Below are 27,419 nucleotides of genomic sequence, written 5' to 3'. Positions count from 1 at the left end.
CTTTGCTATTAACTGGGTGGGCCAATAATTCGCTGATTAAAATGGACATGAATGACCGTGAGGGTTGTCATGCAAGTGAAAGGGAACCCTGGGGAGTATAAATTAACTTAGGGGGTACAGGTTTGGCTGTTGATAGTGAAGTTGGCTGAGATCTTTAGAATGGCACCTGCTGGTATAAAGAATCCCAGTATTTTCACAGGTTTGTTTTCAGATCAAACATAGCTGGGGAAGTGAGGGTGAAACTGATCAGGATGGGTGGAGTTCAGCATTATCTCAGTGCAGCAGGTACATTGTCAATGCCACTTTCCCCTTCCTTGCAGGTATTGACAATGTGGCACTGGGAGCATTGGAGGTGAATGAACTTCTAGTGTAACTTTTGCAGCCACTAAGCTGCTGGCACGTTCTCTGCATGTTGGACTCCATGCTTCAGCTGCGTGTGTTGAACTTTGTATCTAACCGCTGCTGGTAGCATGTCAATAGCTCTCAGAAGTAGGGAGGGTGGAGAAGCTTTTCTTGGATTAATGTCCTCTCATGCCAAACCATGCTAGTCTCTATTACAAATCTCAGTGGAATTGCTGCTTTACACACAGGTATTGTACTGTTAAAGGGTCAGGGTCCATTTCGAGTCATGGGTGAGGTTTGGGTGTATAAAATAAATAAAAATTCCTGATGTTTCCCTGCAGTAAGAAAATTAATGGAGATATCTTATCTCTTAGAGCTGGATATGGAGGGAGAGAATCTCTCTATGTAGTCTAAAGAAAATAGTTACAAATAATTCTAAGTTAAAAGCATTTGTCTAAATACCCTCTCTGCTTCTCTCCCTCTCTCAAGGAAATAGATGGTGAAAGCTACCTCCCCCCCCCCCCCCCACTATAAATGTAAAATATTTTTAGCTGCTGCTTTAAGTTCTGTTGTCTAGCTTCAGAGGAATCCCTCTTCCCAGGACATGTATTGTCAGTATCTGACTAGAGCAAAACATATTAATCTCTAAATACATAGTCTGCATGGAGGACTTGGAATGTTCTATATACAATTTCATGTGATAACTCATAAACAGATAAGGGCTCTGCTCAACCACAGAATTCTCTAAGACTTCATTTGCGTGCATTTCCTGTGCTGAAATCGGTCATTGAATGTTGACAAGAATGCTGCAGGTACGGCTATCCATACGTACCCTTCAGAAAGGAGTGAAATTTTTGCATATTCACATGAAGCCCAAAAGGTGAGTGGGAGATGTTACCCAGTTATCATTGAGAGATCCAGGTACTGGAGGTCTTGTTTGAGATGCCTACAGCAGCTTCCTGTGGCTCCTGCTAGCTTTGCTGAGGTGGGAGCTTCCTTTGGGGTTGCCTGGTAGAGCTGCAGAGAAAAGGTTACAAGTGGATTAAGTTTCTGAAATGTACAGACTGCTTTAATATAGCCAATGATACTCTAAAATACAGTCCGGTCTTTTGCCTTGTAACACTAAATTTCTGTTTTTGGTGGCTCTCAAATGGCAATTGTAGTCGGACTACGGCAGATTGTAACTGGTTGGTGTAGTTGTACTATTGTTTGTACAGCTTTATTCGTGGATATGAAATGGTTGAGGAGCAGGATTGGAACAACTGGGATGGAGAAAGTGAGCTGCCGGCAGCTGCCCTCAGACTTCCAGCTGGCTAATTCAATACACTGTCTATCAGATCAGCAAGCCTCTCCCCAAGGTGGGTGAGGGAGGTGGGATTATGTGTGCCACTTTGTGTTTCCATCGCATTTAGCAGCAGGGGTCACTGCCTGTGACAAGGATGCTGTGCCAGGTAGGGACTCTAACTGAGATTAGGGGGTAATTTCCTGTGGTCTCATGCTAAACTTGCTAGAGCATGTCTGTGAAATGGAGACTCTTGAGGTATTTACAAGCACTTCTACTGCTCTACTCCACCGTGCTGACTTCCGAACTCTGATACTGCAGGTGTCCAGCCAGTCTGCACAAGCATCAAAGAACTGAAATTGTTGGGTCACGCGAGAGGTACAGATTAACAAATGAGAAGTGCTGTGTAATCCAGTGACTTTCTCAGCGTAGCTGCGTCCAGGCAGAATGACTTTAGTCTCATTTGCCGTCTCAGACATACCTCGGGCTCTCGCAGAGTCTGGAGTTCTTTAGCTTTTTGGTTAAACCCATGACATGGGGAAGAGCTGAGAAGACTCTGCAGACAGGACTCACTAAGGAGATCGAGCTGCACGTGGTACTGTGTTCCACTGGAATCTAGCTCATTCCTTATGTAAGAGGACTTGAAGGCTGGTGCATGTCCGCACTAGAAATGGTACAGTGGCGCAGTGATGACTCTGGAGCTATGCTGCTGTCGTACTGTAATGTAGACCCTTGCTGCAGCGACGAAAGGGATTTTTCCTGTCACTTTGGTAAATCCTCCCTTCATGTAGCTGGGATGATGGAGAATTCTTCCACTGTAGCACTTGTAGTGTAGACCTAGCCTCAAGGGTGTGAATGTCTCACACCCATGAGCAAAGTAGCCAGGGTGACCTAAGTGTTAGGTGTAGCCCAGGCTTTGTTTCCACTGTAAAGGTGTGGGGTGAAGTGCTAGAAAATGACAGGAAGGAGGAAATGTTTGACATGAAGCCATTAAACCCATCATCACTTCGCCTGCTCTAGCAGGGCTGGCTTATCTAGCTAGGCAGGACCTTTGCACGAACAAATTTTTTTTTTTCTTTTTTCTTTTGGTCAGTTAGTCTGATGCAGAGGGAAATTAATCATTTCACGTAGCCTCTGTGAAAAGCCTGTCTCTTACTTCCATGCCCATATAAACTTTGCTGCCAAACTTGTCACCTATTACTTGGAACTATTGGGTGAGTTTAAGGCAAGGGTGGGGAACCTTTTTTTGTATTGGGCCTTTGACCCACTGGAAAATCAATGGCGAGCCACACATGTTCAACTTACCTGCCCGGGGGGGTGTGCCGAGCCAGCGGGGCGAGCCAGCACTCCCCGGCAGGTGAGCTGAACAGGTGTGGCCCGTGGGCTGGATGAAAATGAGCTGTAGGTTCCCTATTCCTGGTTTAAGGAAGCTCACTAGTGGCTGAACACAACAGATTGTTCCTCTTGCTGAGTGACTGCAAGCTAGGAAAGGAAAACTGCTCTTTCTTCATTGCTCCTCCTCTGTCTCACGAGGGTCTGATCCTGTAGGGGCTGAACATCGGCATCATCAGTGGGAGTGGCAGGAGCTTTGCTCCGTGCAGGGCCAAGCCCAGTCTAAGAGGGGTGAATTCTGTTGTGGAGACTTGTCATTTAGTGCCTCACCACAAGGCCGGGGAGGAACTTGCAGAATAGTAAAACTGCCATGTGTGTGTCTGTCTGGTTCCTTGCCCCTGGCAGTGGCCAATACTAGACTAGTTGGGCTGATGGGCTGCTCTGGCAGGGCAATGCTTGGACTTCAAACCAAATGGAGGATGTGAGGAATCCAGGTCCCTTCTACAAGTCTCTGCTCTCTATGTAGCCTTTAAAGAACGTTAACGTTGTTGATCCAGTCCCTCGATCCTCTCCCTGCACCCCTTTAATGTTGAGAACTGGGATGGGTTGCTGTCTTGGGGCAGTATCCACTGCTGTAGCAGGAATAGCCCGGGCTGGGGGCATAACTCTTAGAATGGAGGAAGCCAGTGCTCTGTGCACATGGATGTGGGGAGCCTGTTCCACATGGATCTCTGGTGCTGAGGACCCAATGTGACCTGTGTAGTCCTGCAGCCTTCACACCTCTCTCCCTGGATCTGCAGGCTGAGGGCAGAGCTGGCTGACTGGACACAAACAGGCAATGATTTCTGTTCGTCCATCAATGCAGTCCCAGCGGCAAATGTAGCAGGGCTTTTGACTAAACTTCAGGTGCAAAGTGGAGGTGGCCCTGGGAAATGGGTAGGAGGACTCCTGGCAAACTCCTGTCAGGTCCTGTTTGCATTTCCTGGGAAGACAAGGTGCTCAGCCCTGCAGCCAGCTGCTTGGAGTCCAGTAGGGACAGGATCTCCTATGGGAGGTAGCAGCTTTAGGGAGTGACTCTCTTCTGTAATTATTTATAACATAAGGATTTCCATCACAGCTAGTTTTAAGCTAGTCATTCTGATTGGCTAAGGACCCATCTTATTTTTGATTGAGCAACCTAGGAAGCCGCTAGGCTCTTAATTTGGTATTTGTGGCTGAGCTGGAGCAGCAGAAATGACATCACCAGCTGTGGTGTGTGATGCAAATAATGAATGAGTGTAACTCCAAGCCTGGGGGTTACACACACACTCAAAGGCTCCATCTGTTCCACGCGAGATGGCCTGTCAGCTTATCCGGTATGGGACGTTTATGCTTCTCTTGTGTTCGGGGTGTGTTTGTCTGAATGCTGCCTGGTAACTGGGAGTGTGAGTGAAAACTACGATGTGCGAGTCTCCTAGGCAGGGACGACAGAAACAGTGAAAGCAGTCGGGACTAATCTAGCTATAGCTGGTCTCTCAGGGAGGAAGTTGTCTGTAGCAGCCTTGTTTCGAGGCCATGTGGCTGTAGCAGGTTAGGCTGTCAGGCTGCATATAAATCTATACCTGGCGGGGTGTGGGGGAGGGGGTCGTTCCATGTGCTCACGAGAGCTGGGCAGGTTTTTTCAGACTCAGATTTGCCCCCCTGTTAACCAGTTTTGGTTGACCTGGAGGTATTGGTGAATTTGACACATTTCCCAGGGAGCACTAGGGGACTTGGTTTCCATCCCCGCCCCAGCCAGAGGACAAGGTGGTGTTGGTGCCCTTTTGACAACCTTTAGCCCAGGGCATAGGGCACTCCCCCCGTTTGACTCCCCCCTGCAACAGGGATTTGTTGAATCCCCCTCTCCCCCGGTGAGCGCTCTGAGCACCAGACTATTGGGCGTTCTGGCGGGGGAGGGGGCGTCATATAAAATACTTGAATAGTCATTGGGCTAGTGAGGGGCATGATAGCCTGGTGCTTTGCACGTGGCTCTGCCACACCCCAGGGGAGTCCCCTAACCACTGGACTAAAGGTTACATGCCAGGCGCCACCACCTCCTGTTTTCTGAATCTAGTCCTTTAAAAGTACCTGGAAACAACATGTTTCGGATCAGTCACTTGTTTCATTCGACCCAGAATTGATTGTTTTTGATGTGCTGAAAATTCCCAAAAGATCTGAACTTGGTTTGACCTGAGTTTTTTTTTTTTTTGGAATTGACAGTAAATTAACTGATTTTTTTTTTATTCATCCTGCTCTCGGCCTCAAAGGGGACAGCTCTTTATAAGAGACTGTCGGCACTGAAATCCAGCTGGAATTGTAGAATGCAGTTGCTGTGGGTTTGGAAGTCTTCTGCACTTTATTTCAATTCTTTGACTTAGCAGTGCCCCACACCAGCAGCTGCTCTAGTAGCAGATATTGTGCTAGTGGTTTGTTCCGTTATTACGCTATGCTAATTCCTATGAATATAGGAAGTGTTGCAACAGATTGGATTGGTCCAATGGTCCATCCCTCTAAGGCTCTGTCTTTCCAGTATATATGACCCAAATTGCAGAGAAGTAACTGCATCTTGAATTGACTTCTGCACCTGAGGCCTACCCCAGCCATGCCTTGGGATAATCCCCTACCTCCTAAACCCATCAACCCAGTAACCCACAATTAGTCAGTGGATTAGTTTTCTTTTAACAGAACTTTTTTTGGAAATCATTTTGTATAATAATAATAAAGCTGCTGGCTATGCAGCTCTTAAAAAGAGAAATAACTGTTCTGTTTTATATGGTATGTCTAGATAATGCTCTCTGGAACTGGCTATCGCCGCTTGCATCTGTTCGTCATGCAGAAGTCTGATCAGTGAATGAGATGCTGAAGTGGTGCTTGGTACAGCTTTGGTTTTTCAGGGTCTTTAAAAGCTGATCTACTGTGCAGGTGATGGCCTGATGTAGTGCCTTAAAACAGACTATGGGAGAGGTTCCCTGCTCTGAAGAGCTTTCAAACAGACTGAGAGGTGACAGGTCAGGTGTGAGACAGTCCAGAGCAGTAAGGGAGGAGGCTCCCTGTGATTGGGGGCCAGAGGGATAGGAAAGGGGGTCAGGGGAGGTACTGAGACTTGGTGGGTGCATGTGGTTGATAGGCTGCTGGCTCCCAGTGGCGGAGTATCATCCCAGGGGCTCCTACCTGCTCCCGGGCTCTCTCCAGCCCCTCCAGGTCCTGCTCCCTGGCTCGCTCCTGAGTGCTACGGCAGCTCCTCCAGCCCCTCTGAGTCCTGCTCTCACCTTTGCCCCTCTCCGGTATGCACAAGTTTATGCAGGAGCGGAGTCCCCACACTATTTCCATAGTGTGTGTGGGGGTCCCATTGTCCTCTACCCCTGGACCTGCTGCCCCTGGTGCAGAGACAGCATTGGTGAGAGGATCAGTCTAAGACCTCACGAAGGTGAGCATTCCGCTGGGGTTTGGAGAGAGCGATGGCACAGGAAGCCGGGGAGGCTGCTCCGTTACCCATAACTCTGCAGGGGATGCCACGTTTGACTTCACTCTGGCTTATGGTGAGAGACCATCACACTCTTGCTGCCTGGAACCAGGTTGAATTGTTGATTCATCACATCTGCCGTGTGTGTGTGTGTAACTTCCTGACCATCACTGTGTTTGACACACTGTCTCTAACATGGCATTGTGGTTTGGTAACCATGGTTATGGTAAGGGAGGGGAAAAGATATGGTTACCATGGATTTTACTTTGCAGTGTTTTAAATTTAGCAGGGTTGGGTACAGCAGTTGTGATCCCTGGATTGCAGGAGTACAGGGGCAATTCTGTTGACAGCTCTCTGGAATTCTCCTTCCTGGGAGGATGTGGAGGAGTGGGGCTTTCTTGTTATGTAGTGGCATTCTGGGTGGCTTTTATGAAATGAATAGTTCACCACCAGTAAGGTCTGTCTCAAAGGTGTGATGGAAAAAACACCTAGCTAAGTTTGTTGCTAAGTTGGGGTTGCTTGTGTGCTGCAAAGACTCTAAACGTCATTGTGAAACCTATAGATGACTTTCTACAGGACACACGTTCTCAGAATTCCCCACTGCTGCAGTGACCCCCTCAGCTTGTTGAGCTCTGCTGTTTGTGTGTCAAAACCCACTTGCCTTGTTATGGCGGGTGAGGCCAAGTCGTGGTAGGACATGGTGCTGCTGTTGCTTTTGGTCCCCTCTGCTCACAGTTAAGCCATTCTTGACACCACTTGGTGGGAGTGAGGTGGCTGTTCCTGCTGACCATTGTCGTCTTTGGGCCATGCTCCTCGTGTGGACAGATGGTCTTTCAGGGAGGCCTGTTGACGACTGTGCACCTGACCTGTCGGCTTTGACAGAGGCTACTTGTCCAGTTAGCTGTGCTATTTTTGAGGGATCTTGCTTTCTCTGAACAGTCTGTCGGGAATCATGTCGAAGCAGAAACAAACTCCCCCCGACTCTTGGGATGGGAGCATGGTCAGTTGGGGAATGGGAGTTAAGCCATCTGGGTGCTCTTACTTCTGTCACCATCGGGTATGGGGCTAGGCCTCATTAACCCTGCTGTCAATGGGGATTGCACGGAATGAGCATGCCAGGTTACTTTGTCAAGCCCTTCAAGATCCTCTGACAAATGGGGTTGGGGTGAGGAGGGCTGGGCTGTTTGGGACTCTGGCCCCTTTCACCAGCACTAAATTAGCTGTAAAAGAAGCAGGAAGTGAAATTAACAGGAAGCTTCGTTGGCTTGCCCCATCCACTGCATTCTGAATTGCTGCCTTCACTCCTATTGTCTCAGGTTAGATTGTGCTCACTTCAGGGGCTGGCGTGCTGCACTTCTCCTCTTGCTGGGGAAGGCACTGTGGCTGGAGCTGGATGGGAAGTGAAGGGATTCGCTGTGCTGTGACGTTCTTCTGGCTGGCTCTCCAGATATTACATCTGTCCTCATCCATTGCAGGATAATGCGTCCGGATGATGCAAACATCGCAGGGAACGTCCATGGGGGGACCATCCTGAAAATGATCGAAGAGGCAGGTGCCATCATCAGCACCCGGCACTGCAATTCCCAGTCAGGGGTATGTACTGTTGTGGCCGGAGCATGTCCTTTCCCGCTGCAGCTGTTGACACAGGGTCAGATGTAAAACTGCCCAGCCTCATGTTGTTTCCTCACAACTTTGAAGGGACCCAGGTGAGTCTGTCCATGTTTCATTGAAAATCACAAGAGAACTGCAAGGATGGGAGAAAATCATTGCAGCAACCGACCTTAGTGTCCCACATCACATAGCGTGTGTGCCTTTTCCATTCCCGTGGGTGTTCTCTGTAAATGATGGCGTTTGTATGTGTCTGATGTTGTACAGGATGTTTACTGTGGCTGTGTTGCTCTTGGAACCTTCACCTTTGCATTTCCGGCTTCTCTTCACTTAGTCATGCAGCCTTAGCTCCTGTTTCTTGCATGATCAGTCCCAAGGCAGAAATGTGAGTGAGGAGCCTGGCCCTTAACTCTGTGTACATAGACAGGTGTCTGATCGGGTATCTCGTTGGTGTCGTTTTCTTTAGAAATGCCATCTAGTGGAAAACACTGGGAAGTTTCAGATGTCAGCAGCACTTTCTATTGGCGTGCTAGGGATGAAACTAGCTATTTCCTTCCTCTTTCCATTTCATTTAAAAATGAATGGCCCTGGGTTCCTTATAGTTCGGAAGACCTAAATCTTGCGAGTGGCTGGGAGCACACTCGAATAGTGAGTTACCTCCCAAGCTTTGAGATTTCTTGGAGAGAGAAGCACCGTACTTCTCTCACACTCAGCCTCGTCCTCTTCTCTTCCCGCTTCAGAAACAGAAGTTCTGTGTCTAGTTCGCAGAGAACTGATAGGCCCAAAGCCAGGCTGGACTGATGCCTTCCAAGATTTGCAGCTTCTCTGTGATCTTCCTATTGATATTCCAAAAGGGCCTCTCTTCTGAGGTCTTTAAAGGGCTGTCTTAGACTTCAAGGTACCTTTGTCACCTTTCCCATCATTAAATATTTGTTCCCTATGTAGGTACATCACGTTATCCCCTAACTGTCTCTGTTAAGTTCAATAGATTGAGCTCCATGAGTCTGTCAATATAAGGGCAGGTTTTCTAATTCTTTAATCATTCTCGTGGCTCTTCTCTGAAACGGTCTCCAATTTATCAACCTCCTTTCTGAATTGCGGGCACCAGAACTGGACAAGGATTCCAGCAGCAGTCAGACAAGTGCTGAATACAGGAGTAAAATAACCTCTCTACTCCTCCTTGAGATTCCGCTGCTCTGACCCCACCCCCTTCAGTTTTTGCAACTGTAAAAATTTTTATATTGGAAAAATTAAAATAATCAATTGCCCCATCATTGTCCAGGATGGGTTGTAGATCCCTGATAATGCGTTGGAGGGGTTTTACCTGGGGACTGTATGTGATGGCCAGTGGAGTTCTGTTGGTTTCTTTCTTGGGTTTGTCTTGCAGTAGGAGGCTTCTGGGTACACGTCTGGCTCAGTTGATCTGTTTCCTTATTTCCTCGTGCAGGTATTGTAGTTTTGAGAATGCTTGGTGAAGATTTTGTAGGTGTTGGTCTCTGTCTGAGGGGTTGGAGCAGATGCGGTTGTACCTCAGTGCTTGGCTGTAGACAATGGATCGTGTGGTGTGGATCTTGCTAGAGGGTGTCCTTCGGGTGCAGAGAGAGATGGGTCACAGGCTGGCATGGCTTGTTCCATGTCGTGACTTCCTCTCCGCAAGGCGATCACTCTTGGAGACAGATTCCAGAATCCCTCTCAGGTGTTGACTAAAAAGGCTTCTTGGCCTTACCCTTGATTCTTACAGTTTGCAAACTTCCCTTGCAGCACCTCCCTCCAAGGCCTTCAGACAAATCAGGTGCAAGGCAGACCTTGTGGCCAACAAGATAGTCCAATCAGGTTTGAATCAGACCATCCTAGAAAGCACCAGTTTGGAAAAGGCTCACTTAAATCAGCAACTTAAAAAAATATTCAGAGTTTTACCACAGACACACTATGTCTGACTACACCCCCCCCCCTGCAAAAAAAATTCAAATACTTGAGGCCACTTCTGAGGAAAGTGACAGAGTATTAAAATGACATTATGTCACCAGTTAATGGAAGTTCAATATACCAATAGCTAATTGGAAAAATGCTAGCAACAAAGCCAGTCACTCAACATTCCCTCATCAGCAAAGTTCAAACTGATCAGTTTAATCATCTCTAGTTTCTTCTTCCACCTTCTTATTGTAGAACTGGGCTGTATGTCAAACAGCTTATCTGAAATCTTCATCTCACCAGAGGAAAGTTACTTTGAAGTCTACCAAGATGAAACACACGCTTTGAGGTGCCATGTAGGAGCTGTGTTCCTATAGAAGCTAGTTGCCTCCAGAGGAGCGGTATTTTGGAAGTGCAGGGGGGCAGACCAAGTTGCTGTATAAAGGGGCCCCATTCAGAGGCAGCCTAGGAGCTGCGTAGCTCCCAAGTTTAAACAGAAGAGGGGCGTGCAGTCAGACTCTGAGCCTATAACTGGAGTCATCCAGGTAGACTCATGCCCACCTGGAGCCCCCATGAAGTCAACAGCAGTGCAGAGATCCGAACCCAGGGATTAGATTGCAGGATCAAGCCCCATGGGGCAGGCTGCTCCATTGGCATCTAGCCAAACAGCTCCAGGTTAAGGACTCTGCAGTTCCTGAACCTGCCTTCTGCCTGGAGTCGCCAGAGCTAAGATTTGGTGACTGGGACATGCTGCAAGGAACACCTTCTCCTGCTGCCCCGCCTAACACGCTCTGGGCCTGTGCACTAAGTGAAGGCTGGGGAGACACTAGGAAGATGTTTCCAAAGGAGGCTTTGCTGGGGCTGAGAAGGGTTTCTGGATGCTTGTTTGTAGTAATGTATTTTGTTATCATTTGTAGGTTTACTTGTTTACACTTCATTAGTCTCTACAGGCCACAATCAGGAGCAGAGCCCCCTCCTGCAAGGACTGCATTCACCGGCAGAGCAGGGCCTGCCCTGAAGGAGCTAGCTCCCTGCCTCCTCTTAGCCTAGAGCAAACGGGAGGGAAGAGGGGCAGGGTTGACACAGGTAACTAAGAAGTCATTCAATTACCTTAGCTGGCTAAGATGCGACTGCTCCAGTTAGTCAGAGACAAATAATCAGCAACACCCACAGGAAGTCTCTAGCTGGCAATTCCAGACAGTGTTTCCCTTAGTCATTGATAGGCCTCTTAAAAACTTGTAGTTAGTTATTTTCATAGAAGTGACTTATGGCCTCTGGTATACACAGGAGTGATCAGTGCTACAAGACACTATAGGTGGGCAAAGATTATTGAAGGATAAGAGGTGAAAACATTATATTGTATTTGAGAGTAACTAGGAAACTGTAGAAATTATATTGTAACACAAAGATAGGCAGAGTAACAACCTAATTCCGTTTAGCTTTTAATTGACTCTGAACGTGAATTAAGCTAAACTGAAGGAAGTTAACCTAATGTAAAGAAGGGTAATGTAATTAATTTAAAATCAACATAGGCTTATAGAAAATAGACCACGTCACACTAGCTTGATATATTTTCTGATGCAGTTATAAGTTTGGCAGATAAAGGTAATAGTGTTGATGTAACAAACTTCTGTAAGGTATTTGACTTAGTACCAGGACATTTTGATTAAAAACTACAATGATATAAAGTTAACAGGGCGCACGTTAAATGAATTAACAATTGGCTCACGGATAGGTGTTAATGTAACTGTAAATGTGGAATCCTCACTGAATGGGCATGTTTCCAGTGGGATCCCACAGGGATTGGTTCTTGGCCCTACACTATTTAACGTTTTTATCGATGACTTGGAAGAAAACGCAAGATCACTGAGAAAGTTTGCAAACAAAAATTGGGGGACTGGTAAATAACGAAGAGAACAGGTCACTGATTCAGAACAATCTGCACTGCATGGTAAACCAGGCACAAACAAACTGTGCACTTTAATACAGCTAAATGTAAATGTATACATCTAGAAACACAGAATGCAGGCCATACTGACAGGGTGGGCGACTCTATCCCGGGAAGCAGTGATGGAAGAAGTTTTGGGGATTGTGGCGGATAATCAGCTGAACATGAGCTCCCAGTGTGATGCTGTGGCCAAAAGAACTACTGTGATCCTGGGATGCATAAAGTGAGGGATCATTGTCAATTGCCCCCCTCCCAAAAAAAGGGGGTTCTGCCGAGCCTAGTTATACAGCACTAACAGGGGCCGCTTGGCCTGTAGCTGAACGTGTTTAACACAGGTTCTGGTGGGATCTAGTGGAGCATGAGTGTCTCTCACGGGGGATGGAGGCCTGCATTTGGAGCCAGGTTGCTGTATGCAAATGACACTGATAATTTAAGTGCAGACAAAACTGCTGTGTGTAGGAATGAAGGTCTTGGATGATTTAGTTGGGTTTGGTCCTGCTTTGAGCAGGGGGTTGGACTAGATGACCTCCTGAGGTCCCTTCCAACCCTGATAGTCTATGATTCTCTCTCTCCTTACCGCAAGGCAGGACAGGCTCTGAGGTTGGCGATAGGAATTAGCTAGTAACTCCTAGGTGACTGAGCTTGCTCTTGGAGGTGGAGATAGTTCAGCTTCACAGTTCTAAGATCCAGACTTTCAAAAGCATCCACTGACTTTGGGTGCCTTAACCTTAGGGATACCCCTTTTGAGACCTAGGATCTGACTTCCAGAGGTGCTGAGCATCCACAATTCCAGCTGGGGCCCATGTTGGCTGCAGGCTTGCAGCACCCCTGAAAAATGAGTCTCCATTTTAGCACCCACAGTCAGTGGGTGTTTCTTAGTTTGGCCAAATAAAAATATTGTCAATTCTACAAAATCCTTTTCCTTTACCAAGTTGCCAGCAGGTGGCACTGCAGCCCCTCACTTTGCTCATGGAATAGGCTTTTTGAGCAAAACCAGAGCAATGAATTCTATTCCTCTCTACATGTGCATACTCCAGGAAGGCTCCTGAGGCTGGATGAATGGCTTATTGTATGAATTGTGGCAATTTAAACACCCTGAATAGTAAAGCAAAATGACTCTCCTCTGTTCCCCTGACTGGCTTGATGGGGGTAGGCTTCTGTGTTCCTCTGTCTCTCTAAGCACCTTGATTTCCCTGGCTTGTTTAGTTTCCATGTTCTGTGATCAGTAAAACCCCTTCTAGCCCCAATGCAAATCATAAGGGTTTAAGTGTATTTACACTTTCCAGCTCTCTGTAAACATGTAGCATGCAGGCATCCTCTCTCAAACATATGTACAACACTTACGTTACATTGGGCACCTGTTCCCACCGTTAGTTCTTAACTCAGTGGTAAAACAAAACCTGAGTTGCGTGCACAGCCCACAAATTTTATTTAATCTCTTCATTCAGCAGCCACCAAATGCAGTCCACCTGTAAATCGCAGGTCAAAGCTAGTTCTGAGCCAGAATTAAAAAACAACCAAACAAAAACCCAAACTCAGAAAAACAATCCCCCTAACTAAACAAGAAATGTTTGGCAGAGTCCCAGGGCAGTGAACATTTTTATGTTTGTGTTTAATGAGTGAAAGGATTAACCTAAATCAAACATTTCTACTGGACTGAGAGATCATTTGCCAAGATTTAACCAGGACTGATTTTCTATTTTGGCTGTGTTCTAAAGAGTTGGAATATGCCAGGACCAAGATGATGATGGGAGATCAGATTAAGTCTGGAATTGAGGTGGAGTGCCTCTCATAGTGGGAAGTCTGGCTCAGTTAAACAGAGAGTCTCTTGTCCCCACTCCAAATTCCAATACTGGTTATCAGTCTGCATTGATGAAGCACAGAGAGCCCTTAGCAGCACTGTGGATGGTGCAGGACTTTGTAAAGAGCTCCTAGTTAGTTTGTTGTCCTAACTTAATACGGTGTGTTGTGAAGATTGAGTGACAAGCTTCTGCCTTTCAGAGATATTCCACGCTCTTACTCTGCCATTGGGTCTAGCTGGTGTTGAAAGTACACATTTCTATTATGACTCTGGGTTCGGTGCACTGGACACTGTCTAACTATGATTCGTCTGCACTTTGTAGGAGCACTGTGTGGCTGCGCTGGCCCGTGTGGAGCGTACAGACTTCCTCTCACCCATGTGCATTGGCGAAGTGGCTCACGTGAGTGCGGAAATCACTTACACCTCCAAACATTCTGTGGAAGTTCAAGTCAATGTGCTGTCTGAAAACATCCTCACAGGTAACTCCTGATGCTGCCATGTTCCGTTTGCTTCATGCTCTCCCAAGGAATGAACAAACTTCCCCAAAGTAGATTAATTGGCAGGAGTCTTGCTCTTGCCGTATGGGGCCCTAGGAGCCTGATTTCCAGCTCTGTGTTGAGGGACCATTGAAAAATCTCTCCTCAGAGTCACATTTGCAAAGCCAATTAAAAACGAAGGGCGCTCCCCAGCTCCTTCTGTCTGTCTACCAATCAGCAACTGAATACTGGATGGCTGTGTGGGTTTTCCGTCTGTCTGACAGCATCCTTCTCTGATAATCTGTCGTCGTTGGTAGTAATCTACCAGTCCCCTTCAGGTGGTATGGACTCTCCCTTGCTGCGCTCGGAACACTGTGGTGAGATGTGAAATGCCAGTCCCAAGCAGCTCGCCCTGGGGAGGGGTTCCTGGAGCAAGGGAAACCTAGGTACTGAATCTGGAGACGAATAGGCAAAGGCTGAATGGCCTGGTAAGGAAGGTCTTGGACGGTAATGAACAGCTAAGTTAACTTTCTGTAACCAGGATCGGCTCTCTAGAGAAGTCTAGCAGGATGGCTTGTGGCAGCCTGTGCTCGGGCGCTCTGGGAAAGGGGAACTCCCCTTTCGGAGGTGAGGGCCATTGTGCAGTAGCTGCCTCCTGATTTGCCTCTACCTGGAAACTGTGCAGTGATAACTACAGAGCTGGCTTCCAGTTGGCTGGGCCAGTTCAGCGAAGAGTGAAAGGGCAGTTTTGACTTGTTCGGCGTTTCTGGACAACACCCGGGCAGACTCTTGCTAGGATCTGTGTAACCTTCGTGTCATCGCTACGAGTTCTGCACTGAGGCCTCCTGAGCAGTTCCCAGAACTCACCGGTCAGGCTTTCCTGGGTGCTTCAGTCCATATTTGCAGGAGGGGAGCAATCACACAAACCCAGTTCTTCCTCCTTTGAGTGCTCCCAGCAGTCTGGCACTGGTGCCAAGCTATTCCCTAGGTGATAGGTTTTTCCTTTACTTATGGCCAGTGTGGAATCTGTATGGGCTGTGAAGCAATTTAAATAGGGGTCTGTGGCAAGCTCCATATTCCCGTTGGTGGCTTCCCTTCCTCCTCTCCCTGGCTCTCTGTGATCTCCTTACAGGGTGTGGAAATACGTGTAAAAGGTTCTGATAAGGACCTGCCTACACTATACACCTCAGGAGGTTTGGTAAATACGTAGTTGTCCTCTGACTTAGTTACAACATGATGCCAAGCAGTAGCATAGCTGGAACCTTAACCAAGTCTTGTAGCCAAGCTAATGTCTTGGAACTATCCATGGTTCCAGCAGTGTCGCTGTCCAGTGATAACTTCTCCCATTGCCTCTGCAATCTCCTCAAGTTTCAGAATGAAGATACTTGAGCTAACAAAGGTGTATTTTGTGTGAGCAATGCTAGTGGCAGACTAGCCCCAAGACAGAATGACTTCTATGTTCTTGTGCTAGTGTAGTCCATGGGGAAAGCTCTGTAACCAGTATTAAGTTTTTCTGGCTCACGTTTTCCTGGGAAAGGCTCCAACCTATCTTCAGTGGTACGGAAGAACTAGGATGTAGCATGACAGTAGCAGCATGCTGTAGGGTCATCCTGAGTCTATTCTTGTTAGCTAGGTTGCCAGTGATACTGACGCAATCTAAGACTCTAGCTAGCAGATAACTAGATAAAAGCCTAGAAGACAAGGTGGTTTGCAGTCTTGTAACCACGTAGGTCCCAGGATATTAGAGACACAAGGGCCAGACCTGGGACCTGAACAAGAGCTCTGGGTAGCTCAAAAGCTTCTCTTTCACCAACAAAAGTTGTCCAATAAAAGCTATTACTTCGCCCCCCCCCCCGTCTCTCTAGAAGGCAGGGTGGCAGTTCTGCTGTAATGTCAGCATTATACTTCTGCATGATAGTTAAGACTTAGTGCTGCGTCTATGAAGAAAGATGTGCCATGCAAGTCAGGCCTCTTTGGTTGTGTGGGCTGTGAAGTAACCGAATACATGATTTTACAACTGTAAGGAGAATGTTAGTGTCTCTAGTTGTACAGATGGGCTTTTCAGTGAGTTACTCTGCAGAACATGCTGGCCATGTGGCAAGAATAACATGGCTGATGAAGTCAGCTTGGGACTTCAAGCTAGAGCAGGGTGGGAGGAGAGCAGTGCTTTACAAAACCCTGAACTCTGAAGAAAGCCTTCTTTTGCTGTAAAAGTGATTGGAGTGCTTCTTGTCTTCTCCCTCTTGCCTGGTTCAGGTGTAGTGATCTCTCGGGTTTTGAATATCTGTTTCTTGCTTTTTTTTCCTGGTAGTAAGAATTTTCTCCTCATTGGTGGAGAAGGAAGCTTTCTTTGTTTCTTTCTAAGCCTGCCTGACTTGCAGTAGGGGCATAGTGGGGGGTGATACCTGTGCCTTACGAATCTCTCTAGCCCTGTCAAGTTTGCTTGAAGTATTTAAATGTACATAAAGAGCATCTAGCAATCCGTGTTTCTGTAACCGTTAGGGAAGTGCGCGTTCAGGCTAAGCCAGGTGTGTGAACATCAGACACACTTTCTGGGCTGTTGAAATTGTCAGAATTCCACTTCGCTCTAGTTGCAGATGTTTTCTCAGTGCAGTGATGGTTTAAATGCAGAGTCACAAAAGAAGACTGCAGTTAAATGTGGTGCTATGATTTTTTTTTAAATATACTGTTCCCTTGAAGAAAGCAGCCCCGCATTGTGGTGTGCTCTTAGTGTTCAACTTGTGCGTCTAATTAGACCTCTTGAGTGTTGACAGCATACGCAGCAAATATTTAGATTTACATTTTAATAGTGAGGAGAGGAGGATGGACAGGAAAAAAGAAAAAATTACTGCCATCTATGCTGTGTGTCAATGACACTGTGTGATTTCTCACCACCTCTAAGTTGCCCTGGCATCTGATCTGCTATCTGCATCAGCATATTTGGTCTGCATTAGGTTTGGAGTAGGTACCACGTCCCCTCTTTGTGTTGCACTCAATGCTCTTGGAACTCGAACAATCGCTGTATGTTGATTTAAATTTGCATGCAGGGTTGTTCTGATCCATTAGAAGAAATACTAATTCTGCAGACTCGGCTGCAGCATCAGGCTTTAGTTAATCAGGATGGTGTCTGTAGCTTAACAGGATGAACCTTTGGCTCTGGTTTGAGCTGAATATTCTCTTCCCAGGCAGTAGTAACCATGGTAACCCATTTTCATCTTCCCACATGGCAACTGCAGGAGGTTGTGATGGCTGTATGCATAAGCTTTTTATGTTTCTCTTAAACTGGTGTTTGCGTTGATATAGGCACAACACTCCTTGTCAGAATCTCTCGGCAGTAGTGCTACAGACCTGGCATGTTTGCACTTTGAGAAGTGACTGTTATAATTGACTCCAAGATTTCTATTAATCCTAATCTGTTTGTACATGTGTGCTCTGGAATGTTCCAGTGTGCTCTGGTAAAGTCCTACAGGTCTCTTTCCAATATAGGAGGAGGAGGGGAAAACCCAACAATTTTCAAACCCAAATGTCAGAATCTCCTGATACCAGCCAACTCCTTCACACTCAAAGCTTCTGGGGAAAACTGTTAAAATCAGCAGAGAGCTTGTGTGGCTGATCGTTATGTCCTTCCTGCCTTGTCACTCACCGCACCTGGCTGACAGTAGATGGGCGCTCTTATCTGTTCTAACGTTACCTTGGAAACTCTCCGCCTTCAGCTGGTGCTGCACAGTGCAGTGTCCGGAACCCCCGCCGAAAGCTGAAACCCTGAAGACGTGCCCTAAAGGGGGGTGGCGGGGCGGGGAGGAGCTCAGCAGTGCAGAAGCTCCTGCATTCTGTCTAATGCTACAGTTTGTTTACATGGAACACATGTTCCTGGGAAACTGCTGACTCTTGCATGTACATTGGGGATTGTGAATGGCCTGACATGAAGTGTCGCTGGCTCAGGCTAGACCTCTTAGCTTTCTAACCCTCAGTGTTGGTCTGAGCCCGGCTGTTAATGGAATGAATGAATGGGGGTGGGGAATAAGGGGAGTGAAGAGAGCACCCTGGCTGGCCTGCTGGGCACAGGTACAACCAGCGCTTGTCTGCAGCTTTCTTGAAAACTTGCTGCCTCTTGGCCTTCTCGTTAGAATGCTGGTGATCTCGGTACAGTTCGCAATGGACAACAGCCCAGTTTGCAAACTACAGTCGATAACTGAGCTGAAATAGCAGCAGGGCTGTGTGGATTTGGGCGCGTGCTAGTCAGGAGGCCCAGTGGAGGTGACCACCCCTTCATCCCAGTTTAGGGCTAAGGGAAGGGAAAAGTTGCAGTCCCCATTGGGCTTCCCCAGTGGCTAGATGACGTAACTCTATTTGGAAGGGAGGGTCTTCCTGTTCTCACTTTCCTTTCCTTTCGTCTTGTTCATTGCCATAGTTTGGTGTCTGACTAATCCACCCCCAGCCCTGTCTCTCGGAGCCACCCCCTCTTCCCAGAACCATGATTTAGCGTCAGTTGTTGCAGCCCCCACGCTTCTCTAGAAGGTGGATACTTATTCTAGTGAATTTTTTCAGAGATGTGCGTTGTACTTGTGTCAGGGTGGGAAAAAAATCCTGTAAAGTAAAATTTGCAATTAGGTACAATGACTTTAGACTGACAATTTAAAGCAGCAGTTTGTCAGCAAAATGTGACTTTAAAAACAATGTTTCGCCCCTAGGTTTCATCATCTTGTGACTTTAAACAGCAAAAATATTTAAATCCCCGGTTTTGCATGAGGAAACTAGTGGAAATTGCAGTTCAGCCTAAGCGGTTGATAACAAATGAATAGATTAGATTTGACATCATTTGATTGTAAAAGAAGCAAAGGACTAATCTTAAAAACTGCATCAAAATGTTGTCAAATTATTTCCATTTTTAAGCAATTGTTTTTGGCAAACAAATGGCTACTCAATCTTGTAATGTGAACAGTTGCGGGGAACAAACTGTAGTGTTGCATCTGAGCTTGGTGGGAGTTGATGCAATGTTCTGTTTGAGTAACAGACAATCGCCTCCAGGCCTAACTCTTGAGCAGAGCAGAAATTTCTTTTATTCTAATTGCAGTGCTTAAAGGGAGCAACTAGATGAAATAAATCTTGTTTGTATAATACCCTGTGTCTCCTGTTGCCTCTTGTAGCACTGAGGCTGAGCCTGTGTGGGGGTTGGGAGGCTAATCTGAGCAGACATTGTTAGCTGACACCTTTCGTTAATGTCAGACCCTCCCAGATCTGTGTAAACCTACCAGTCCCTCCAATGAAAGAGATCAAGAGAAACGAATGGTTGTTTTCCTTCTCTAATTAAATGTTAATCTATGGATTTTTGTGTCTGTGATGCAGCATATTAGAGCATCTTGTTATCCAGTTCATGGCTTGTCCCCTTCCCTTGTGCCTGTAGTGGCACGCTGTGGGATTGTGGACCCACCTGTATAGTCAGTTTCCCTGGCCTTGTGCTGCCTTCATATTGCAAGTCATTCAGAAGCCTCTCGCCATCTTTTATGTTGAGAGGGGTTTCTTGCTCCGTTGCTCAATGGATTGCAAAGTAACATGTTCACTGACGCAGGCTGGGCAGAGTGAAAAGCATTTGAAAAACCTACACTTTATATCAGCACTGCTGCAGTTTGTCTGCGCTACCCAGCCTGAGAGGAGTGTAAAAACTTAGAAGGTGAATGTGAGCAACTGTTTTTTCTGTTCTGTCACAACGCTGCCATCTCGGAGGTGCAGACACTGAAAGAGAATGTTTATATCCAAACATCAGACCGTTTCTAGGGAAAATTTTTGAAACCTCTTTATAAATACTAAACTTTTTATTAATGTAACCTACATTTAGGGCCTAAGCTAGCAGGTCCTCAATGGGTTTTCATATACTGCTCACCTGGACCTTAACTAGTATACATCTTAAGTAGCTGAAGAGCCTCATGTGAGAGATGTTCTGGGATGACAGGATATTACTGCTAAGGAACAATTTGTGCAGGTTAATTCAATAGTCTTGAATGGTCTCCCCTTCCATTGAGTCTAAGGCCGTGTCTACACCGCGCTTTCTCTGAAAATTTCCCACTAGTTCCACTGCTACTGGACAGCCCTATGATAGGATCGCTAGCATAGACAAGGCACTACTGTTCCTATTGGTGTATTTAACCCTGCTCATAGCAAGGCTAGATGAAGTGGTTCAGGGAAGAAAGCTGCCAGCCCCCGATACCTCATGTACACCAGCACTACCATTGGTGTTAATGCCATGGTACTCCAGGAAAAGCTGTGTCGGGGCCATCTACACTGAAGCTAACAGTCCATAGTAATAACTCAGTAAATGAGCCACTGGTCTGGATGCTTGTTGACTTGCAGTATGTGGAACAGTTGTGTAACCCTACCTTTACTGATTGTATTGATATTTAAGTGATTTTGCCATGCTGTGAATGTGATGTAAAATTTCAGGCTAAAGTTACTAGAGCAACTCTTCTCACTCAGCTTAATAAACTTCGGCTATTTCACCTGATGCTTTGAAACGATGAAATGCTACCGTACGTACTGGACAAATAAACCCTATGGCACTTGTTTCCTTGACAGTTGGAGTGATTTGTGCCTCAGTAGCCCGGAAGTCAGCAAGTGCGGTTTTTGAAGAATAGACTGGGCAGCAAGAAGGTCCAGGATGATTTAGGTGCTAGCTTGGAACTCAGGAGACTCAATTTAAGTTCCCCCCTTCACCACGGACTTCCTGTGTGATCTTGGTCAAGTAACTTAGCCTCTCTGTGCCTCAGTTCCCCATCTGTACAATGGGGATAATGGCACTTCCAGGCCTCACAGAGATGGTGGATAAATGCTTTAAAGACTGAGGCATTCAGAAATGATAATGGAGGCCACACACCTAAAATAGGAGACTTGCCTTTTATGCAGTAAAGGTCTCTTCCTGCTTGCTGTCCCAGAGATTTGCATCCAGAAGCAGAGTTTGTGTAACAAATTTGGTTAGATCTACAGTCTACCCTTGTTTCCAGTGGCTTCATTCATACAAGAGCATCATGATGAGGAACAGTTTTGCTTTGACATTTGCCTAGAGTATCCATAGCAGTAGCCTTGAAAGCCCCATCTGTCTCCCTGATTTACTTGAACCCCTTGTTTTAGAAGTAGACCTAGCTATGCCATCTCAAAGTACTGTTCTTCAGTACGGGAGACCAGTCACCTAAAAGCACAGTTGGGCAGAAGATTCCTTCACACCGCAGCAGTCTTGGGCATTGACCTGCCTGTGAAGCTGCTGCTGCTGTTCAAGGAGCACTGAGACCACCTATAGAAAACAGGTCTGGCAATGACAAGACACCATTGAGTCTCAGTGTGTATTGTGGTAACCACCTCAGCAGCACCTGCAGGGAAAAGCAACAGTAAGCCAGGCTCTGCCCAAGAACAGCAGCAGCTTAATGGCAAGAGCGTCACTAACTTTAAGAACAGCAGGTCGGCGTGGTGGCGTGTACGAGGGGCAGCAGAGGTTTGAATGCTGGCTGTTGGCACAAAGAAAACCCTGGCTAAGAAGGGGAGCTGGTGCAGCAGGCTGTACTGAGCACATTGCTCTAGTTGTCGGTGACCGTTATAATGGTGGTAAGCCACGTAGTGGAAGAGAGGGTTGGGAGATGTTTTGGAGACTTGGCACGGTAAATGTTACAGCTCAGCCATAGGAACAGCTGACCTTCATGTGTACCTGCATCTAGCTTCCGAAAGAACCTGAGTGTCTTGACTATCCCTGTAGGCATTTCATTTACATGGGGCTTGGAGGTCAGCATGGCTGCTCTTGGCAATGGCAATTCATGCCCATTCCTTTGCAGAAAATATTCATTTGAACCTATAGACATGCCTCTCCCTAACAATCTCCTCATCTACAAATTGTCAGCTAATAAATACCATGCAAAGAAAGAGAACCTGCTCCCCCAGTTCTCCCCTCCCTCTCACCTGCAGCACTAACAATACCAGGATTTTCTATTTTACTAGTCAGTTCGGGCATATGCCTTTATATTGAGCACAACCAGCTTCGCAACAGTAATATAAAATATTAAACGTATATGAATGTGACTGGGGGAGAATTGCACTGGAAGAAAGTGCAGCTCTTGAGACTTAAAATACTCCTTGGGAATTACGGTTCTTCTGATAATTTTTATTAAAGAATTGGGGAAAAATTGTAATGAACTTGTTTTGCATAATTTAGTGCACATTGTTCACAGAGGCATGTAAAGGGTCGGCTCGTGTGGTTGCCATGGTAACCATTTTGTCAGGATGGTTTTAGTTGGGTGTAACAGTGAATCTTATTCCCAAAAGCATGTTGTCAGATCCACTCTCAGTCAAAGTGCAGCAGAAAGGTTTTCCATATTACTTGCCTGTAGTTGAAAAATGATGCAGAATTGTAGCTAAATGCAACATTTCTATTAGTGACAGGAAGTTCATATGAAGTCCTAGCAGGACCTGGCCTAATGAATGTGATTTGGCAGCATCTATTCAAGCTCAGTGAGTTTTTACCCGTATTTTGCTCTTGTGTGGGTAGCCTGCTTTCATGGCAGATCTGCTCAGTGGGTGAAACCAGGCCCTGGGATCTGCAGGGAAAGGCTCCTAGTGCCCAGAAGGGTTTGGAGGAAGCCAAGCCGATGTTTGAGAGAGGCTTGTAAGGTGAGCCTGGGAAGTCTGGGTACCCTCTTCTTTACTGGGGGGGCTTGTTGAAGCTCCTGTTTTTTGTGTTTAGGGAGGTGTCTTGCAGGGGACTAGAGAGGCAGTTACCTAGTGCTGACTTGGACTAGTCTCCAGGCCACAGGGACAGGCTTATTGGTTGCAGGCATTAAAAGAATAGTCAGCAGCAACAGTTATGGTGAAAGTCCATGTTTGTAGGGAGAGTAAGGTGTGCCTGGAAGTCTGATTGTCGGTGCTTAGAGCACCCACCCAGACACTGCTTCGCTGCCAGGTCCTATTGCATGTTCTTTTGTGTCTGACTCTGGAGCTCCCTTCCAGTGTCCCCCATCACCTTCAAATGCCTAAACTTCATCGGTTTGTAACAATGAGCCGTGTGTGGCAGGGGGGCTAGCTGCACTGCTACAGATGTGCTTCCCAAAATCCCAGCACCCATCCTGATGCTGGAAGATTGGAGTTTTCCCCTTCAAATTTCAGACAGACGAGACCCTCTAGTATAGAAATGATTGATGCTTGAGCTTGTGTCGGCTGAGATCCCCACCTGGGAATCTGCATCTACAATTCAGTGCTTGCTGTACGTGAAGAAGAGATAATGTAGGGTCCCATGCTGCATGAGGAGGCCACAGTGCTACAGATTCTAGATGTGTGCTTTCCTCTGCAGTTTGCCTGGCACGCCACAAACTCTCCTGTTTTATAACATGCAGAACTTGCTGCTGGGAATATTGGAAGGAGATGGCCCAGCCAGCTTCAGCAGGACTAGTGTAGAGGGGCCTCACCTATTTCTGACTTAAAGATCTGTCAGCCCAGGATCAGTCACCATCCCTGGCTGGCTTGTTAATGGCTGTGTTGACAGCAGACCAGTGCATGTGATTGAATGCCCAGACCAGAGGTGAATTACTGTTCATTCATCTAACAGCTCTGTCTTCGCTGAACAGTTTGTGTGTGCCATAGATGCTAGTCTCTGAGCTTGATGGCCTCGGAGTCACTGACGGTTTGACTTGTGGAAATATTTAGACATAAAATAATCCCGTCAGAAGGAATTCTATGTTTTGTTATATAGGAGTTTTTCGGCAAGATATTTGGAGTTTTTAAATTCAATGTCAGAGATAATTTGGCTCTGAAAACATGACTTTGTCTGGTGTGTTTATTTTAAGAATGCAAGAGCTCATCTGGTCTGCTTTCACATCTTCTCTGTGTAGCCTTCCACCAGCTAACCTTGTACCTGTATGTATTGTGTTTAGATGCTTCCCCAAAGGTAGGAGTCATTAAACCACGAGTTTATTTTGCACAATTTCTAAAAACATTAAACACATGAATTCCCAACCCCTGCTCTAAACACTAACCATGATCTTTCACCTCCACGGTGGTTTCATGTACAGTGCACGTTCTAAGCCTTATAAACCTTCAGCAGACGCTAATGAGCCCTGCAGCACTTGATGATAAAATCCTTCTCCTGTGAGTTATACTGGATGCTTGTTTCAGCTAATTAAATGCTAATGATTTGCTAGAAATAAATCTGCTTTTAAAAAGGTCACCGTGCTAGCAGGTCAAGGTGCCACTTAGCAGTAACATTGCAGTCAGAGGGCCGGTGTCACTCAAACAACCTGCTACACGTATACCTTTAAGGACAAAGCACTAACTGTCTGTAGGGCTGCTACGGAAGGTTCAAGTATTGCTGGCGCAATAGCCTCCTGCCCATCTCTTGCTGAATGCAGCAGGTGGCGCTCACATTTCTGACAGTCCTGGAATTCCCCAGTCTGACCCGATGGGGCATAATAGACTGACAGGGATCAGAACACAGCATGTGCTAATGTTGTACTGGAGCCTATTGATCCTCAGTTTCTTAAGCCATGACAGTGTCACTTACTAGTATGCAGCTCAGACATGACAGGCACCAAAGATGTCTGCTGTAGCAAATGTTCTATGCTTACAAGCCACAAGCAAAAACATGGTGGTTCTTTGCTGCTGTTCAGCTCTTTCTCTGATGCTGGCACATGTCATCTAGACTAGAGAAGTCTCCTCAAGCCCATTCCCTGGTCATGGGGGTGGGCCCTGACCTCAGTGATGCTGTCCCTATGTATTCCTATAGAATGAGCATGGGGAAGGGAAGGCATGAAGCTATGTGGGGAATACCAAATAATCAATTGGAGAAAGGCCCTAGGCCTTGGGAGGCTTAATTCATGGTTTAGACAGCTCTTTGCAATTCTCCAGGCTCTTTGGTGCATCTCCAAGAAATTAGCTGCTATATCAGGGCTTCTTGCTTTTGTTACTGATCCTCAGCAGTGTAGCTTTCCATGTACAGAATGTATGCTCCGAAAGTGCTACACAGGTTTTACTGTCACATGTTTCCAATGTGTCTATTTTATTAACACAGTTTTTTGCCTTTTTTTTTTAAGGTGCTAAGAGGGTGACTAATAGGGCAACTCTGTGGTATGTGCCTCTTTCTCTAAAGAACGTGGACAAAGTCCTTGAAGTTCCTCCCATTCAGGTAACGACATACATGTTAGCCTAGTATGCGTTTGCAGAGATTTGGAGTTGGTGTATTTTATTCCAGTGCCTTAACGTTCATTTTTGTTAATGAAAAGTTGACATGTCTACCTCCAGGCCAGTCGGAGAAGGTGCAGCATCAGAGTAACACTAGCTTTGCCATTAAGATGTCCCATTTCAGGGGTGTGGGCAGTTTTGTGTGTGTTCTCCCTCCCCTCCTTGAGGAAAAGATGCTCTGACTAATGTAAATATTCTGACCACTTTTTTGACTGTCCTGAAGCCGTGATCTCAGGAAATACTGCACCACAGAAAATGAATCTCCTTATTCCATAGCTCAGTGAGACTTAACCAGTTAATGCAAGAGAGCAAGGCAAAAGTTAAGCTATTGAAGTCTCTGCCTTCTCCTTTAAGTGAGAGAACTGACAGACTTAGCTTTGCAGAACGAGAGGATATCGCTTTTCAGGACTCAACCTGGCTGTTTCCAGAAGGATCTGTAGATGCTTAGAGGCCACAAACTGTACTTTTGAGCTCTATTTTCACAAGATACAGCGACCAAGATATGTAGACATGGAAATGGTTCAGTACCTGTGTACAACCCACAAAAAGGCTGGTACTAAATTTACTGGATAAAATAGCTGTGCTTTGAAGAGCAACAAAATGACTATAGAAGAACTCTTTGGCTTTCAAGTAATTAAAGTGCAGGGATGAAAGAAGAGTGTGTATTTTGGTGTCACAGTGACAAATCCTTAGGGATAAGGATGTAAAAATAAATGACAAACTCACCATAAACTCTCCTTCTAAATAAACATATGTTCAGGGAAATGCTTTGTATAACTATGTGTGTGCCAGAAAATCTCTCTAGCTGGTCTAGATTAATCACCTGCTAAGTGTACATGTGTAACGGGGTTCACTCACCACAGTGGTGCCTCCTCCTGGCTGTCTTGGGAATTAGCTCTGTGCCCTCTTCAGGTGGTGTTTTGCTGTCATCACTCCTGCTCTAGAAACCACATCTCGCCAAGGACCGCGGCGTCCTTTTCAGCAACACAGCCCTCCGTCTATGCCACACACTGTGCTCCCCGTTTCTGGTGGACCTGCAGTCTGCTGTTCAGCCACTTCCCTTAGTGGCTACTGCAGCAAATTGTCTGGTCACTTCCTCGTGGCCCCAGCATCCTCTTTGCCCTTGCCTCAGGGCCTCAACCTGCAAACCCCAGCAACCGGCCAGGAGCAGTCTCTCATTCCCCTTGGCCCTGCTCACAACACTGCTCTGTCCAGTTCGCTGGCAGTTCTCTCAGCCCTCCAGAGAGACACTCCTTCCTCCCCGGGCTCCCAGCAGAGAACTGAACTCCTCTGCCCTGCAGCTCCCTTTTTATATGGGCCTGCTTGATCCTGATTGGCTGCTTGCTTCAGCCCTTCTCTGATTGGCTGCCTTCTGCAAAGCCTCCCTAGGGCTCCATTAACTCCTCAGAGCTCAGTGTGGGGCAGACACCCCGTCACAACATAAAATACTTCTGTCAAGTTAGAATTCGCTTTTCACCTCATCCATGTGTCCTGTAATTCTCCTCCTGCAATCAGAGTTCTAACATGTATGCAGTCCTCTCAAATATCTTCTGGTTGGCCCCTCCTAGTGTAAAAATAATAAATAAATACCCCCCCATCCCCCCCAATCAGAGAGATCACTGAGTGACCAAAATGTCAGGTTTGAAATACCTGGGTTCTCTGGCGCTACAGGTTTTCAGGTAGGTTTTCCACCTCTCCCCAGCTCTTCTGTGCCAAAGCGTTGACTTGGTTTGCTCAGTATTGTGACTTGAGGCCTGAACCAATTTGGCCTGCTTGAGTCAGTGAGATTCTTTGACTTCAGTGGGAGTTGGATCAGGCTCTTGGTGAGGAATTTAGGTAGGTTCTTAAAGGTTAAGAATAGCAAGAAAAAAACTGGACGGTGAGACTAAAGAAAAGATATGTGGAAAACAGGTGTAACTGTCTAGTGAAATTGCAGGATACCTGAAAGGTGAGATTTATGGGCCAATAATGGCGGAAGACTTTATATTCACTGGTGAATACCACATGTAGTGAACCACTTACTTTTACATGTG

At 46.4% G+C, this 27,419-nt stretch overlaps 1 protein-coding gene across 7 annotated transcripts in view; it reads left to right on the top strand.

Moving 5' to 3' along the window:
• ACOT7 (acyl-CoA thioesterase 7) overlaps window positions 1-27,419 on the top strand; it is a 90,323-nt gene that overhangs the window by 2,829 nt on the left and 60,075 nt on the right. For 4 of the 7 annotated variants that reach the window (XM_039509004.1, XM_039509006.1, XM_039509000.1 and 1 more), the window contains exons 1-4: window positions 1,194-1,222; window positions 7,913-8,030; window positions 14,028-14,184; window positions 25,239-25,330. In XM_039509004.1, coding sequence (XP_039364938.1) covers window positions 1,209-1,222; window positions 7,913-8,030; window positions 14,028-14,184; window positions 25,239-25,330 — 381 coding nt within the window. In that variant the 5' untranslated portion in view covers window positions 1,194-1,208. Of the gene's footprint in view, window positions 1-1,193; window positions 1,223-4,276; window positions 4,312-7,912; window positions 8,144-14,027; window positions 14,185-25,238; window positions 25,331-27,419 lie in introns of those variants that run through there. The other 3 variants (XM_039509002.1, XM_039509001.1, XM_039509003.1) reach the window with 3 other exon arrangements.

Source organism: Mauremys reevesii, linkage group 21, assembly GCF_016161935.1.
Source record: "Mauremys reevesii isolate NIE-2019 linkage group 21, ASM1616193v1, whole genome shotgun sequence".
Lineage (NCBI taxonomy): Eukaryota > Metazoa > Chordata > Testudines > Geoemydidae > Mauremys > Mauremys reevesii.
The sequence above is the reverse complement of the archived record's forward strand: the minus strand, read 5'-3'. Positions and strand labels throughout refer to the sequence as shown.